We start from the raw sequence: 17662 nt of genomic DNA, 5'->3' as shown, positions 1-17662 counted from the left end.
AAGACATAAGAATCTTCCAGGGGATGAAAGGTGCAGCATAGGGAAGATAGTCGATGTTACTGTAATAGTGTTGTACGGGGACAGATGGTAGCTACATTTCTGGTGAGCACAGCATAACATATCCAGCTGTCAAATCACTATGTTTTACACCTGAAACTAATGTAACACTGTGTGCCAGCTGTACTTGAATTAAAAAAAATCATCTCAGAATTTTATAAGCATTATGACATTTGTTTTTGATTTTCATATAGTGAACATATTTGTCTGAAATCTCATTTTTACTCAATAAACAATTTTTTTTCTATTTTCCCCTGTAGTTTCAGAGATGCATGAAATAGGACTGTACTTTGTTAAAATGAAATGTTAAATGCAAACATTTAAACACTTACATGTTGCAAATTACCAAATGGACAAGTAATTTGGGGGAGTTTGAGAAGTTACATTTATTATGAATAATGTTAAATCGATGTCTAGATTTTACCTAAACTTCACAGCCCCAGGAAATATAGTGAGTTTCTCAAATTAAATGGAAAGAGCTTCACTTTCAGTTTCTACCATTTGGCTCTTTCACAAATCTGCTTCATTTTTTGTGAAACATTTTTGTGATACTAGAAGGAAAATATGAATCATTCTCATGTGTTAAAGTATCTTGGGCCAGGATTTATTAGAACGTTGGCAAAGACTTTATCTGCTCTGTCTTCACGTACAAGTATTGGCTGTTTCCTCTTGGGCTGATAACGGCACAGATTCTCATTTACTTTGTGGTCCATTTTCTTCTTATTCATGAATCAGCTTTGATTAAAGGTTATTTCAGAAGCCAAGCAGGTATCATCAAAAGACACTTTTGTGGCAGACAAATAAGTGTCAGTGACAGTGATATCATCAAGCTCTGTGCTGAAATGATCTGACTCCTTGATGACACTGTAATTTAGGGCCACACTGTAGTTAGCGGGTTTCTCCACTGGCTTCTGTTTGCAGTTGCAGAGCTTTCTGAAGGCTGCACGGAATTTCTGGGACATGAGATTATAAATCACTGGGTTGATGGCACTGTTGAGATAAATGCAAATTCTGCAAAAGAGCAAGAACCAATTTTCTTGGAAAGGGCTGGAGAGAAACGAGTTGACAACGACAAGAGTCCTGTAGGGCATCCATAAAAGGGCAAACAGAATTACAACCACTGCCAGCATCTTGGTGACCTATGGAGAAATAAAGAGAAATGCACTGCAAACACAAAATGAAAACAGAACAAACAAATGAAAATAAAAACAACTCCCTCCCCCCCAGCCCCCTGCAATTAGTTCCCAAGATGTAGTCTGAGACAAGGACTTAAATGCAGGTGGTTTATTTGTGAGATCATCTCAGGAAGCAGGATTAAGGGTAAAAAAAGAATGTGATGGAAGAGGAAAGCTAAGATGGGGTGATGGCTCCCACTGTGCATTTCAGGATTATCTGTCCAGGGAAAGAGAGGCCCTGGCATCTGTCCACCGGCTGCCATCTCCCTTTTGTTGAGGAGTGCCCTTAGGGGCTTTAACTCATCCATACATTCAGAATTCTCCTGCTTGGAAACTCCTGGGGGCTTTAGAAAGAAACTTGAGGCAGAGAAGCTAGACAGGGGACAGTGAACACCAGAAACAGGATGCTCTCTGCAAATAGGAACCATCCACTATAACAATGGCTGCAATCAGAGTCCAGCTGAGAGAATGTGACACAGGCCACCATAAATGTCTGTGACAAGTGTTGGGAAACCTAGGGTCTAATCCCATCTTTACTTACCTTATATATGGCCCTGAGAAATGATTTTAACCTTATAGCTTGTCTGCAAAATGGAGCCAGTATTGCTCCCTTAAATCCAAGGAGGAACGTAATAGTTTGAAAAGGAGAAAATGTCTTTTTAGAAAGCCAATGGTTATTGAATGTCTACTATGTGCCAGACACTAGACTAACTGCTTTGCATATGTCACTACATTTAAAAAGCTGAAAACACAGGGTGCCTGGGTGGTGCAGTCAGTTAAGCCTCTGCCTCTTGATTGTGGCTCAGGTCATGAACTCACAATCATGGGATTGAGTCCTGTGTTGGGCTCCCCACTGGGTATGGAGTCTGCTTAAGATTCTCTCTCCCATGCTTGCTCACGCACATGCTTTCTCTCTCTCAAAAACAAACAAAAAACCCACATTTAAAAAAAGAGCTGAAAACCTTCCAAATATGTATGGCATCTTCCATTTTTCAAGTTAGAAAACTAACGTGAAGGTGCTGGTGAGTACTTTGGCAGAAATGGCAGAGTCTTAGAGTTGGGATCGGAATCTAAGTCAGCCCAGATCCAAAGTTTTGCCCTTCTCAACTACACAACTTTCCTTCAGCGTAAAGGGAGATGCAAGATGAAGAAAATAAACTTTGAAATTTTACGTGGAGCTGACCCTACTCCTAAGAACAGCAATGCACAGGAGCTAGGACAATAGGTAGGATGGACTTGATATCCAAGATTGCCCAGGGACAAGATTACCAAAGAGCATCGTTTAGAAGATTCTTCTCTCACCTTCATGCTTGGTGAGCAGCTGGGGCTTGACCTGGACCCAGAGTTAGGTCATTTGGCTTTGTCTATATTATGTGGTTTTAAGACCTTAATGAAATCATTCATCTGTACTTCAATTTCTCTATCTGAAAATATGCCTGATCATAGTGTTTCACTTATGTCATAGAGATATTAAGAAAATAAAATTTAAAAATAATGAACATGTTAAGGGCTTTGGAACTCTAAACCACTATGAAAATGCTATCCTTTGATTAGTGACAGTATAAAGAGGACACAATATTTCAATTCTGTGAAGGGCATATTAAAATTGTAGCTGTAGTTATCTTTTGGGTGGGGAAGGTAATTCATTGCTCTTCTTCTAAAGCAACACTTTACACATTTAAAAATAAGTTTTCAGGGGTGCCTGGCTGGCTCAGTTGGTGAAGCATGTGACTGATGATTTTGAGGTTGTAGATTTGAGCCCCATGCTGGGTGTAGAGATTACTGAAAAATAAAAAAAGTCTTTAAATAAATAAATACATACATACATACATACATAATTTTCAGTTATTTTTAGTCTCTCACAGAGTTTGAGAATTTTCAGCTTCCTTGGCCCAGACCTTCTAGATGTTCTGAGCTTGAAAACTACCCCAAATGGAAGGAACTGATTCTTCCCTCCTCATCCCTCCAGACTTCCCAGCTGTTTTACTGAAGTTAATACCAGCAGCCTCTATCTTGTTCTGGCATCGAGGGGAATCCTGTTTTCAGAGAGGGCTTTTTAAAGTTCTTTAGTGTAGAAATAAAGATTCCGCATCTAGACATCTACTCTGTCATCAGTATCTACTATAAATTCATCTCCCTACCTTGTAATAGAATCTATACCTGGTAATAGAATCCATCAGGGTCTCCTGAGTTGGAATACCTCCTTTTATCCCTAGCACTTAAAAAAAATTTTTTTTTAACATTTATTCATTTTTGAAAGAGAGAGAGAGTGTGTGAATGGGGAAGGGGCAGAGAGGGAGACACAGAATTCAAAGCAGACTCCAGGCTCCAAGCTGTCAGCACGGAGCCCAATGTGAGGCTAGAACTCACAGACTGTAAGATCATGATCTGAGCCGAAGTCGGCCCCCCAACCGACTGAGCCACCCAGGCGCCCCTATCCCTAGCACTTTTAACCTTCTGACACTGGGGCTCTGTTTCACTCTTAGCCATATCTCTTTTGCCTCAGCTAGGAATTCCCCTTGCATCCTACATCGTGGAAGTAGATACTTTCTTGCTGTTATTCTTTCCAGATCTATAGCAACTGTCTCTTTCCTTGACTCTCCAAATAACATCTATTGCTACAAATAGCCTTTGTCTTTCTTTCTTTCTTTTTCTTTCTTTCTTTCTTTCTTTCTTTCTTTCTTTCTTTCTTTCTTTCTCTTTCTTTCTTTCTTTCTTTCTTTCTCTTTCTTTCTTTCTTTCTTTCTTTCTTTCTTTCTTTCTTTCTTTCTTTCTTTCTCTTTCTTTCTTAAACCATTACAATCTCTTTTTGAACAACTCCTACTACTTCCTTGCAGTGATACCTATGAGCTATCCACCTCCTCTCAGGTTCCTGTTTCCTCCCTTCTAGGGCAATCTTATCACTTTCTTGAAGCTCTCCCTGCCCTCCAAGAATGGTCCCATGTCCCCTCTTCTGCTTCACTCATTGTACCCTGAGCTTCTCTTCAGACTCAGTGCACAGAGTTAACACTTCATATTTTGCTCGCTGTGGGTAGAGAAGTTGTTCCATGAGATGGTGTAATTTTCACATTGGTTCATATAATACCAAGTAAAATATTCCAGAGATTCTGACTTCTTTCAGAGATAAGAAGGATTTACTCAGTCAAGAGGTTAACTGAAGCCTAATGTTTTTCTAAGAAGATTTTTAAGATTATAAGTAAATACTTTAATTGGTCCTAGGAAATCACTTAATCCAGTGATAAGTATTCTGCGCTTCAGAGGGAGCTACAATAATTATCATCTTTATCATCATCATCCCTGCCTTTGTCTTCTCTCTAGTACTCCAGGTTCTCTGACATCAGGTCACGGCTTCACACTCATTAACATCTTCCCACTCCTTGCCAAGGACTTAGCATTGGATATTTGAATCTGTGCTTCCTGAATGATGAGATTGATACCATCACATTTAAGTTCTTTATGATGGCTCATCATAAAGGTACGTAAACATTATCTTATTTAATGCTTAAAATAACTCCATGTGTAAGCTAGTGTTAGCTCCATTTTGCATATTGTGAAACTGGGGTTTAAAGAATCTGTGTGATTTGTCTAAGGATACTACATGAGTAGTGAGTGACAAAGTTGTGACTCAACCTAAGTCTACTTAAGCCAAAACCCACGCTCCTTCCTTTATACTTTGTACTCTCTCTCTCTCTCTCTCTCTCTCTCTCTGAAAGTCTTTTGCATTTCCAACTATGAGATTTCTACTGGGTTATCCCCATTCTGGTCACTTAAACCTTTAACTTCTTCTAAGTATAAACCCAACATACTTATTGCTGTTAAATTTCCAACTTAAAGGTTGAATTTCATCTGCCTTTGTGTTTTTCTCTACAATTGTCAGGTGAAACATTGAACCCACATTTAATAACTACCTACGTGTTTTCACTTAATGTCACTGAGGGAGCATTGTTTTTAAGAAAAGCAACTTGTTTCAAGGTTAATATTTCTGTCATATGCTTCCACAGTTCCCCAGGAAAACTTTGACATCACTACCAAAACTTTTTATTGCAATGAGCTATATCTGTCCACTTCTCCAATATATGGTAATCTTCTTCAGGGCATGGGTAAGTTTATTAATTTCTTTGTCCTCAGGGATTTAGTACAGTGTGTGACATAAGATAGCCCCCAGTAAATGCTGAATAAATTCAGGCATGGAAAGAATTATTTCAAAATATAGCCATGATCCTTTTCTGGATTGTAATTCTCTAACATATTGTTAGGGGATTTTTGCAAACATTTGACTTTGTAATATTAAAAAATCTGTTTTAAGTGGAGATTGGTTAATTAATACAATGAGTTCTAAATACATTTCAGTTTTTGTTGAAATAAATATATTTTTAAAAATGTAAGGAAGTGTGGAGTGAAATATGTTTCTAAAACTGATGAAGTGGAAAATACATCTCCAGTGGGATAATAGAGAATACATTTAACTCCACTTGTAATTATTTTTAGTTAATTCCCAGAATTTTTTATTGCATTTAATCACTTTCTAAAATATTCATAAGTTTTTAGTGTAACCATAGCTTGGATTTTAACAGCTCTTATTCAGTATAGAAGCAAACACCTAGGAAAAAATGTCCTGGTGTTTGTCTTTCATACCCAATTAATTTCACTGTGGTTGTTGAAGTTTTAGTTTTGTTGCTATTCCTTATCCCAAATAAAGTGACAAATACGCAAATTTGAAAATATCTTTGGGCCATTGTTTTTAAGCATTGACATTTTTGCTAGGGCAATATATGGGATATGTGATAAGGTGAAAGATTGCTTCTTTACAAGTCTCTGTACCAGAATGTGAAGGTCCTTGAGAAACAGTATGACACAATCTTCAGGGAAAATGATTTCACAACATACTTTTGATTGGGAAGGAATTTATCCATTCATTTAGGAGATTCATTTGTATCCCTACTGGGTGCCAGTCAATGTCCTGGCTCTTGAGGATTTGACAGTGGTCCAGAGAAACCTTGCCAACGGCTTCATGTACCTTATAATCTGATGGGCAGATAAAATACATCGTGATGAATCCTAAGACAGAGAAAAGTTTTGGTTCTATGAGAGTACTTGATCTGGAATTGAGGTTGAGTGGTGGTTTGTGACGGTTTTCTGGTCTCAGTGACATCTAAGCCAAAATCTGGAGGTAAAGAGAGGCAGGAAGAGTGTTCCTGAAGACACTGGATGTGTATGGTAACCTGGAGGCATGAGATAGCGGGGCATATCATGGGGGCCTGAAGTGATTTAGTATGCAAGTCCCAATTGCAGATCACGTGACTAAATGGAGCTCTCTCTCTCTCTTCCTCTAGGAAGATTTACAAAAAGCCATTATTTTTATTACATTACAAAAGCTATCAGTTTTCTCTGATGAGGTGATGTCACACTGTGGGGTGCCTGGCCTTCCATGGCTAGGCCAGAAGGAGAGATGGAGCTGCCAAAGGAGACACAGTGGTAAGTTCTGAAAATGTCAGCTCCATGAAGCCCCATTAGTCAATGAGGAGGTAGGCAGCCATTTTTGCACAATATACTGAGGGCATGAAAAGGAAGCTGGAAAAGTCAATTGATTAAAACAGTGTTTGGAGAGAGAGGGATTGCATACAGAGATGGTTGAGGGGAAGAGCAGGGTGGGAACAGGAGGAGCTAAGCAAGGGCCTCTGTCTTTGGCCACCATGGTGAAGGGTTATCTTTCTCATGAGGATCAGCTTGAATATTTTAAAATCAAGCCCTTCTAGGGGTGCCTGGGTGGCTCAGTCAGTTGAGCATCTGACTTTTGCTCAGGTCATGATCTCACAGCTCTGTGCTGACAGCTCAGAACCTGGAGCCTGCTTCAGATTCTGTGTCTTCCTTTCCCTCTGCCTCTCTCTGGCTCTCTCTCTCCCTCACTCCCCACTCCCACCTGAAAAATAAACATTAACAAAATTTAAAAAAACAAATCAAGCCCCACTATTTACACTTTACTTTTCACCGTAATTATGTGGAAAGTGGCATACAGTGTTCGTAAAAGAGTTTGGATTCAGTCCTTTTCAACACATCCTTTGTAATCATTATAAAGCCTCTAGATAAAGACTCTAGTAGAGATTTTCTTTCTTTTCTTTCTTTCTTTCTTTCTTTCTTTCTTTCTTTCTTTCTTTCTTTCTTTCTAATGTGAACCGCACAAATTTCTATCTTCTGACTGTTAAAGTTGAAATTATGGTTCCTTCAGGAAATACTAGTTCAACTCTGCATATATGTGCTGCATGTGAAAAACCAGGCCTTTTAGGTTCTTTATTTCAGCCTGCTAAGGATCCTTGTATTACTAACTACTATCCCATGTACTATGATGTTTACTATAAATTCTAAAACTATTAACTAATGTTTGTATATTGTTTTTTAAAAAGTGTTAGATTTATGTATGGGAAAGTTGCAAAGATAATGCAGAGTTTCCATATACTTTACACCAAAGTCCCCTGTTATTAATACCTATCATTAACACACCTAAAAGTGTGGTGCATCTGTCACAATTAACAAACCAATATTGATAATTTTTCTATGGAATTAGTTAACTTCATACTTTATTAAAATTTTATTGGTTTTTCCTGGTTCACTTTTTCTGTTCCAGGATCTTGTCCAGGATATCATGTATTTATTAATCATCACATCTCGTTAGGTGCCTTTGAGCAGTGACAGTTTCTCGAACTTTCCTTACTTTTGAGAAATACCAGTTAGGTATTATATAGAATATCCCTCAATTTGAGTTTGGCTGATATTTTTCTCACACTTAGAATGAAGGTATGGATTTGGGGGAGGAGGGCCATAGAGGTGAACTGTCATTCTCAACACAATACATCAAGGGTGCATGTTATCAGCTTGACTTATGACTAATGTTAACCTCATATTTTGTTTTATTGAGACATAGATTACATATAATTAAATTCACCCACACTTAAAGCGTATAGTTCAAGTTTTTAGTATACTCACAGAGTTGTGCAACCATTACCACAACCTAATTTTAGAACATCTTCATCATTCTGAAAAGAAACCCCGCATCCATTACAAGTCATTCCCACCTTCCCCAGCCCTAGGTTGCCCTAGGCAGCCACTAATATATTTATGTCCCCATAGATTTGCCTATTCTGAACATCTCATATGAATAGAATTAGTCTTTTGTGGTATGAATGGCTTCTTCCACTTAGCATAATGTTTTAAGGTTCATCCACAGTTGGGACATGTGTTAGTACTTTATTTATTTTTATTGCTGAATAATATTCCACCCTATGTATATGATACATTTTATTTATCTGGTTATGTGGCTGGTTTGCACTTTTTACCTGTAATGAATAATATTGCTATGAACATTTGTGTACAAGTTCTTAATGTGGATATAGGTTTTTATTTTTCTTGGGTATATACTTTGGAATGGAGCTGCTGGGTTGTATATTGCATTTTAAGTTATAAAGCATTCAAGAATATTAAACATTTAATCATTAGAACAATTCTGAGAGATAAATACCTGGTGAAAAATACTAATTGACTTTATAGACATATCAGGACTCAACAAAGATACAGAATAAAGAAAGACAAACCTAAAACAGTTGGGATTAGTCTTAGGCTGCTCTTGAAAATTGGAGAACAACAGCAAGACAGAAAAACATGAGTGAGAGAAAATGGATATTTTTGGAGAAGTTTATTATTTATTTATACTTATAAAATTTTCACTTATCAGGTTAGCCTGTTTGGAGTGGGTTCAAGAGATGGTGGAAGAAGTGGACAGTGACTATAAAAATATTTTTTGAGAGTTTTGCTGGAAAAGGGACTGGTAATATAGAAGAATTGCCAGAGTGGGATGCAGAGTCAATCGATTTTTTTCAAAAATAGAAGATATTATATCTTTGTTTACTGAAGGAGCAATCCCATAGAGAGGGGAAATTTTGTGATCCAGGAGAGAGAAAAAGAAGACAATTGGAAGAACTGTGTTCATGAATAGGGAATAGTACAGGATGCACAAGTGGTGAGGTTGGCCTCTTCTCAGACATATACATGAAAACACTTGTTTAATATCTTCCCATTTTCTCCTTAGCCACACTCAATCTAAAAGATCAAGATAATGCAGGAGAAAAATGTCACTTTTAAGTCAATACCCTAAATACTGAATAGGGTTCTAATAGCAGCAAATTATTTACTTCCTTGGAATTAATGAAGTACTTTCATTGTCATCAAGTTATTTTGTATTTTTTCCCTATGAAATCTGTAGGACAGGTGTTACTCTTCCCATTTCATTGAAGAGGGATGGAAATTGAGCTCAGAAAAGTGCAGAAATAAGGTCATACCACTCGTATATACGTATAAACAGCAAGCTAGTTATTGGACTAAGGTCTTTTGATGCTACAGCTAGTTTTCTTTCTAGATAATTCCAAAAATCAACATGTATAGTGAGTTGAAGACTTCTATTGTTGTAAATAATGTTGATGAAATATTTGGAAAGCATAATATTATTGGCAGGAATCATTGGTAGCCCTAGGATTACGTGTGATTTTTGCCCAAAATTGGAGTGCTACATTTAGAAAGTATTGATTAGGGAGAAGACAGTTGTCATAACAAGGCAGATAGGGATCTTTCACACCAATCTACTTCCTAGGGAAAAAAACCAAACAATAAAATTTAAAATGAAAAAGTAATTAAATGGAATAAAAAATAAAGTGAGCTGAAAACTTCTATTTCAGGGGTCACAGTGTAATTAGCATGTCATTTGTGAAGATCTGGTTACATGGGATTTGGGGACATTTTGATTCATTATCAGAGATTAGTTTATTAGTCTGCCCAGGAAGTCACAGGGAGTTAATTGATACCTCAGTTCTCTGGAAGATTTTGTTGGAATTCTTGTACTGATTCAGAAAAAATTCTGACTTTTGATTTTATGTTTGATTCAGAAAAATTCTGTGCATGGTCATGGGTCTTGCTATTATCTAGACATTCTTCCTTGGGAGAGAATTGTGGTGGCATAGTCCTGTATGTTAGTGAGTGGCAAAGTGGAGTGGGTACAGAGGAAAGAGTTAGGGTTGGGGTGCAGCGGCTTGGTTTCACAATCCATCTCTGACTCTGAGGAGATTGGGCACATCGTATGACCTATGTCTGAACCTCATTTTCCAGAGCCGGTAAATATGGAATCTATATTTATCTCAAAAGTCTCTCCAGTTCCAACATTCTAAGAAGGTATAACTTATATATTACGGTAGCATAATATGCAGACATATTTGTGCTCATTTTCACATAACTGGGGGTTATTTGGGGGCTGTAAGGCCAGGCAAAGGGAAATAGTCCCTGGAGCATATGTATCCGTCAAAGTGCTGATAAACTATAGGAATAAATTCAATTCCTAACAACAGTGATTGTCAGTCATCGTCTTAATTGCTGCATTCACAGGGAGGATTCTCTGAAGTTTCCTGAAGTGCTGAAGAACTTACTAAAATTCATTTTAACTTTCTATAGCTAATTAAGAACAAGGTGCATCTCTAGACCCAAAACCGTGGTCTCCTAACCTTATATTATTTTCCCTTAAAAAAATTTTTTTTTAATATTTATTTATTTTTGAGAGACAGAGTATGAGCAGGGGAGAAGCAGAGAGAGAGGGAGAATGCAAAGCAGGCCCCAGGCTCCAAGCTGTCAGCACAGAGGTGGATGTGGGGCTTGAACTCACGAACTGTGAGATCATGACCTAAGCCGAAGTCAGACGCTCAACTGACTGAGTCACCCAGGCGCCCCTATTATTTTCCCTTTTAAAGTTTATTATAAGTGGGGTACCTGGGTGGCTCAGTTGGTTGAGCGTCCGACTCTGGCTCAGGTCATGATCTTGTGGTTTGTGAGGTCAGGCCCCACATCAGGCTCACTGCTGTCAGTGCAGAGCCTTCTTTGGATCCTATGTTGCCGTTTCTCTCTGTCCCTCCCCTGCTCGTGCTTTCTCTCTCTCAAAAATCAATAAACATTAAAAAAATTTTTTTCCTTAAAGTTTATTATAAGTGAAATACTGTTGAAGAAATTGAGTTATAGAGAAGTATTGGGACATCACTTTAAGAAGAAAGCCAAATAAGTAAATCCTCTTTAAGGAGTACTGTCAATGTATGTATGTATGTATGTATTATTATCATTATTATTGTATTTATTTTTAAGGAATACTGTCAATTTAAAGACTGAAGCTTTGAAAGGAATTCTGAGCCAAAAATTATTTAATAACAGGTACCAGGGTCCATTCAAACATTTGGCCGAAATTAAGTGGCAGAATATAAAGATTTCAGGGCAATCTTTTTTTTTTTCAATATATGAAATTTATTGTCAAATTGGTTTCCATACAACACCCAGTGCTCATCCCAAAAGGTATCAGGGCAATCTTAAATACTAGAAAAGCTTTCTTAAAACTAAAACTTTAAACTAGACTTAAACTAAAAGCTTTCTTAAAACAAAGCCATGTAAAAAGAGATGACAACCATATCAGTAACTTGTATTTGAAGATATTTACCACTTTTATAATTAATGATCTTCACGAGTGTCATCACAGGTAACTTTAATTTGTGAATCATACGCTCTTTATTTGTTTTGGATCCCACATTCTATAACACCAAAGTTCTGGTTTTGGCTTCATGACCAAAGTAAATCATCAACAAACTTTTATTGGATCTCTAATACATAAAAGGTTGGGAGAAGTCCTTAGTAAATATGCCTGCCACATAATGAGGGCTCAATGTACAGTCGAATCATTACTGAGTAAATACTTATTTTTCTTTAATATTTATTTATCACATCTGTTAAAATATAATTGAGAAGGCATTTATGGGTTTAGGACTCTTTAAATCAGCAAAGTGCTTTAGTTCCTGTACTTCTGGCTGGAATATTCCCAATTTCAAAAAGCGTACTCCTTCTGGACACATTTTCTTGGTCAGTGAATACAAAACCGTTAGCTTTAATATTCTAATGCCATTCTTTGAAGAGTAACAATATGTTCTGTGTTTGGATCCTGTCCATGTTCTCCTGCACTGCTGCATTTTAACAAAGTGTTCTGTTACTGGGAATATTTTGCTCTCAGATGGCCTTCAGCAAAGTGATCAATGACCCCTTGCATTTTGTTACATTAATTGAGCCAGTTGAGGAATATATTCGACGAGACAATTATATAAATCTGAATTTAAGTAAGCGTCTACACTGATTGGGAGCTCTGGGATTTTCCTCACCGAGAGTGTTCTATCTGCTTTGTTTTGACTTGGAGCCTGGCAATACAGTTTTTAAAAGACAGTTATAATCAATGTGGGGTGCTTCATACTAAGGAGTGAGATCATTGGTGAGGTTTAAAAATTAAATGATGGGGCCACCAAAGGGCTTGGAATCAACTCAAAGTCAGTTAAAGTACAATAAAAGTGAATGAAGTCTGAGTGGTGATTCATGGTGGAGAGACCATGGAATGTCAAATCCTGCCTTGTGGATTACTAACAGATTTCTTGGCAAGAAGCCACCTAGGCAGGATAACGTATGGGTTCTTTATTCCACCTGTGAAGTACAATATCTAAATATTCCATTAAGAAGAGTCACTCTAGCTAGAGGTACAAAGTATTTTCTGGGCTCTATTCTGATTAAGAATGTCCATGGAAAATATTAGCAGAGATTCACAGTAGAGAAAGCTTGGTTGTATTTAGTGATGCTTGAGGAAGGTGTAGTGATTAAGGAAACAAATAGTGGCACAAGATTTTTGAGTATAAATTTGCAAGTGTGGTGTATCCAGTGAAATTGAAAGAAAACTTTCCTCCACAACTGTATAGGTGCTGAGAAAATGGACTTGTCAAGCAGAGCTGTTTTCTGAGTAAGACATTTGTGGAGACAGGAAATTGGGCTCTATACACCGGGGGGGGGGGGGGTGCTTCATGGGCCAGTGTGGTCATGAGCTGGTACTGCCCTTGGTAAAATACCTGAGCATGGCTGAGGGGTGGAGTTATAGAAGGACATACTTCCATGTAGAACACCATGCGACCGTTCCTCTGTGACATCCACAGTGCTCCAGAAAATTTACAAAGCATCACCAAATACCAAGTGTGAGGGCACTTCTTATGGGAAACAGAGTTCTGCATCCAAGTCTGATGTGGGATGAACCCTCAAAGCCTGTACTTTCTTTCATGAGCAAAGTTAGAGAGAGGTACAGACATGTGAAGAGTGGAAAAAAGCGATGGAGCACTGAGATGTTCTAGTTAGTGGAACTCGAGTTCAGGGCTAAATTATACCAAAACCTCTCAGGGTAAGAGAGACACTGAGTAGCTGTAAGCCTCATTTTTTGAGAAATTCTGAGAGTCTCTGTTAGAGGAGCACTGTGCAGTATTTCTTAACATGTTTCAGTATGGAGATAGGAAAATGGGATGAAAGTGCAAGGCATTCTTTACAAAAAAATTTTTTTTAATGTTTATTTTAGAGATAGAGAGAGAGACAGAGCATGAACAGGGAAGGGGCAGAGAGAGGGAGGGAGACAGAGAATCTAAAGCAGGCTCCAGGCTCTGAGCTGTCAGCACAGAGTCCAACGTGGTGCTTGAACTCACAAGCCGTGAGATCATGACCTGAGCTGAAGTCACTGCCACCCAGGCGCCCTGAAAGTGGAGGGTATTCTAATCTAGCAATAGGAATTAGCGGGCGAAAGGGGATTAAGAGCATCCAAATATATGCAATGCCTACTGTGTGCCAGGCAGTGCGCTTGGCATTTTCTTCCTAAAAGCCCGACTTTGTCTGCACTTTACTGGACAAGACTGATGCTTAGAAAGTTGTATGCTGATGAATGAAAGCCACACTTTAAGGGCATGTGTATTTCACTGCAAGTCTCCCTATTCTCTTTACTATAAGACCTTGAATTTGGGGAAAATTTTTTTAAAGTTTGCAAAACCAAAAAACAAAACTTGGGTTGAAAGTTGGGAAGTGGTGAAGGCTGTAAGAGAGTGGAGCAGGGAGAATGAAAAATGAATTCCTAGTTCCACCCAAGGGTTTATGCCTCAGCCCCTAACAGCGATTCCATTCCTTCTGTGCCACTAAGTTCTGAGGGAGCATGTTTTTTGAATGTTTCCGATTTAGGGGCTCTTCTGCTAACAGTGGAAAACAGCCCAGGGCTAGGTAGCGTTTGTAGCTAGCCTTGAGGATTTGCTATAAAACTTCCCACAACACCAGCAACTACTGTGGTGTGGAGATTTCAAGGTTGGTTACAGTCTGATAATTGGGAGTGATAAAAGGCTGGCTCCCCTCCTGTTGCTTGTATGTTTTCTTGTTCATAGGATGCCGATGTTTGGAAACATGCTGGGAAGGGGAAAACTCAGCCAGCAGAATTGGGATTCAAATTATAATAACATCTCAATTTAGAAAATAAAATGTCACTCTAAATTCTTTCAGTATGAGCCATACTGGAACAATGCTACAGTTCATCTGCTGTGGGTTGAGTGTGCTATTTAGCTTCTAAATGTTCTTGAGCTTCAGGTAAATTATTGACGAATGGCTAAGCATGTGGAAAAGCTTGCCCTACTGCCTCGCTTGGGTTTTCTTACCTTTGCTCTCTAGAATGTGTTTAGTTCTTCTGGTCATTTTTCTCTTTGGAACCAGACCTTGGAGATTCTGAATGAGGCATCTTGGTTGGCTCTGAGCTGAGAGTCCAGCAGCAGGCTCTAACACTTCTATGAAGGTATCGGTCCTTTCCGAGAGAGCTATTTCCCAATCTCATCTCTCCCCTGTGCTTCCCTGGCCATGCAGCCTGGTGAGGGTTGACACCATAGACACACACACACACACAGTCCCTCAGCTCACCCAGCAGGGGATAGGAAATCAATGAGAATATTTTAAAATGTAAAATGTGAATGATGGAGGGGGAGAGAGGTAATCTCTAAATAGAAGTAAAGCTCTCAGGGCTGCCAAAGTTTTAGTGTATATTTAGTTGTCTTGCTCCTAAAGATCTTGGACATAGTACCTCATCATAGGGTTGAAAGCACCTGGAAGGCAGCCACCTTCTTCTCTACCTGTGTCTCTCCTGGGGGAGACGGCCTGTAGCATGCTTGGGCCTGTCAGGAGTTATGGAGCTAATGTTCCAGCTGTCCCAAAAGAACTCACAGAAACAGCCAAACAGGGAAAATACATTTCTTTTCTTCAGCAAATCATAAATTCAGCACTTTTCCTTGATTTTTAGCTCTCCGATAGGCTAAACATGGGACTCAGAATCAGATGATGTGGTTTGAAATGTCAGCTTTACCAATCGTTGCCACTCAAAACTTGCTGAGCCTTGATGTCTAGTTAATAATATATGAGGATTAATTGCAAGGAGGATGTGAAATCACATTGAAACATATACTAGACCTTTCTAATATGAGGTGCTGTTACATCCCTTATCCTGTCTTGAAATGTGCATCCTTGGTAAGGGGTGCTAACTTTATCCCTCCTTGTTAGCCTAACAGATTGAGTGGAGCTACTTTGCATTTATCTGCTTTTACTGGTTTGATTAAAAACCTACATGAGTCTACAAGGCATATGATGCAAACCACAGCATGCTGGGCCTAAGCTATGATGCCCACGCTTTTATCACAGATTATTAAATCATTAGAGTTTCTTTTCAATGGTCTTGTCCAGGTTGTGTTAGTATAGTAGTTGAAGGAACAGGCTGGATTCTAATTCTAGTACTGCCTCTCTCTAGCTGTATTGGGCAACATATCTCATGCCTGGAAGCCTCAGTATACTCACCTGTGAAATAGGACTAAGTGTAAAGAATACATGAAGTAATTTAGGTAAAGCACCTGCAAAGAGTATGGTCTTCAATAAACAACAGATAATTTTAACCATCTCTGGGAAAAGTGGAGGATTTAACCAAACAGCAGAGAAGACTCTGACAACAACAACAACAACAACAACAACAACAACAACAACAACAATTCCTTATTGCATGCAACAGATCTTAAACATAACACCAGGGACTTTATTGAATTATTTAATCTTTGTAGTATTTATCAAGTAGGTATTATTTTCATTTTATAGATGAAGAGAAAGAGATCCAGAGAAAAGAATATTAACTTTCTAGGGAGTGGCAGGTACTAACCTTTCCTTGGGTTGCTTTCTCACATATCTCTCTGTTTAGTTCCTGTGTACTAACCATCCCATTCTGAGAGGATGCTATAGCTTCATTTGTTTATTTGTTTATTGTCTCTTTTTCATTCTTAGAATGATAGCTCCTTCAGGATCCCTGCCCCACCTATATACATGGAGCAACATGAAGGTCTGGCATTTAGTAGGTACCATGAATAATCAAGAAATAATGAATGAATGAATGAATGAATGAATGAATAAACAATTAACTAATGCTATTCTAACTTTTGCTTCTTCCATGCAGTTCCATCTACATGGTTGTTTGGTACTTCCAGCCCTAATCACAAATGTCATTGTTATTTTAGGTCTGATTTCTTTTCTGACACATAAGATCTTGCTGGCAGCAATCATGTGCACTGCATATTTTTATCTCTAGCCTTTGAATCAAGATTTGGCATAAAAAAAGTGCTTGGAGTTAAAAACGAAAATCAAGAGGAGTAAGGGCCAATATGGTGGAGAAGTAGGGGGATCCAAAGTTCCCTCCTCTCACAAACAAAGCAGTGTTGAAGCTAAAGGATTTTGAACTCCAAGAATCTGGGAGGAAAAGAGACAGTCACTTCCAGGGACCCACGGGGACAACCTGACAGGCCATAGGTGTGTGATTGTGAACTGGGAGAGATAAAATAAATGGATCCCCTTCTGCGGAGAGACAAAGGAAAGAGAAAGAGAGTCTGGGGAAGCATAGAACTGTATCTGGACAAGAGAGAAACCTCCGGCTGGGCCTGAGGAAGATCCAATCTCTAACTGAGGGGCTTTCTCAGGACTGAGGCCGGCTGCCCGGATCGTGCCCCTGGCGAGGAAGGGAGCCAGTCCCAGCCTGGGTGGCTATGTCAGGGGTGCAACCCACAGTAGGAGAAAGTGATCCCCTCCCTGGAATGCTGTGGGACAGAACAAAGCCTGCCTGTGTCTGTCAGCCGGGGACCACACATTGGGCCGCGCAGAGCGGTGCTTCCCCAGTACTGGGGCACGTGGAGCAAGAGTTTGAATCCCAGCTGAACACCAGGGCACAGGAGTCCCTGGAGCAGGACAAACTGCCTGGTTTGCACCCACAGCACAGTGAGGATGGCACAAACAGAGTGATTTGGACACCCGGTCCGTGGAGGAAATACTAGAGGGGGTCGCCATTTTTCTCCCCACAACAACCAAGGTGGGGCCTCAGGGATCAGACCTTGGGGCCCACAGTGGAGGCAGGACCCACCCATACGAAACCACACCCCTCGGTGCCTGGTAACTGTGTATCTACTAGAGCGGGACTGACGCTGAGGATCCCAATGGCCCATCCTCCAGACCAATGC

At 39.2% G+C, this 17662-nt stretch overlaps 1 protein-coding gene across 1 annotated transcript in view; it reads right to left on the bottom strand.

The window, feature by feature from the left end:
• Positions 1 to 418: 418 nt before the first annotated feature.
• Positions 419 to 17662, bottom strand: part of TRHR (thyrotropin releasing hormone receptor) — a 45277-nt gene continuing 28033 nt past the window's right edge. The window contains exon 3 of the mRNA XM_058698847.1: positions 419 to 1196. Coding sequence (XP_058554830.1) covers positions 789 to 1196 — 408 coding nt within the window. The 3' untranslated portion in view covers positions 419 to 788. The remainder of the gene's footprint in view (positions 1197 to 17662) is intronic.

This window comes from Neofelis nebulosa, chromosome 14 (assembly GCF_028018385.1).
Source record: "Neofelis nebulosa isolate mNeoNeb1 chromosome 14, mNeoNeb1.pri, whole genome shotgun sequence".
NCBI classification, from domain to species: domain Eukaryota; kingdom Metazoa; phylum Chordata; class Mammalia; order Carnivora; family Felidae; genus Neofelis; species Neofelis nebulosa.
The sequence above is the reverse complement of the archived record's forward strand: the minus strand, read 5'-3'. Positions and strand labels throughout refer to the sequence as shown.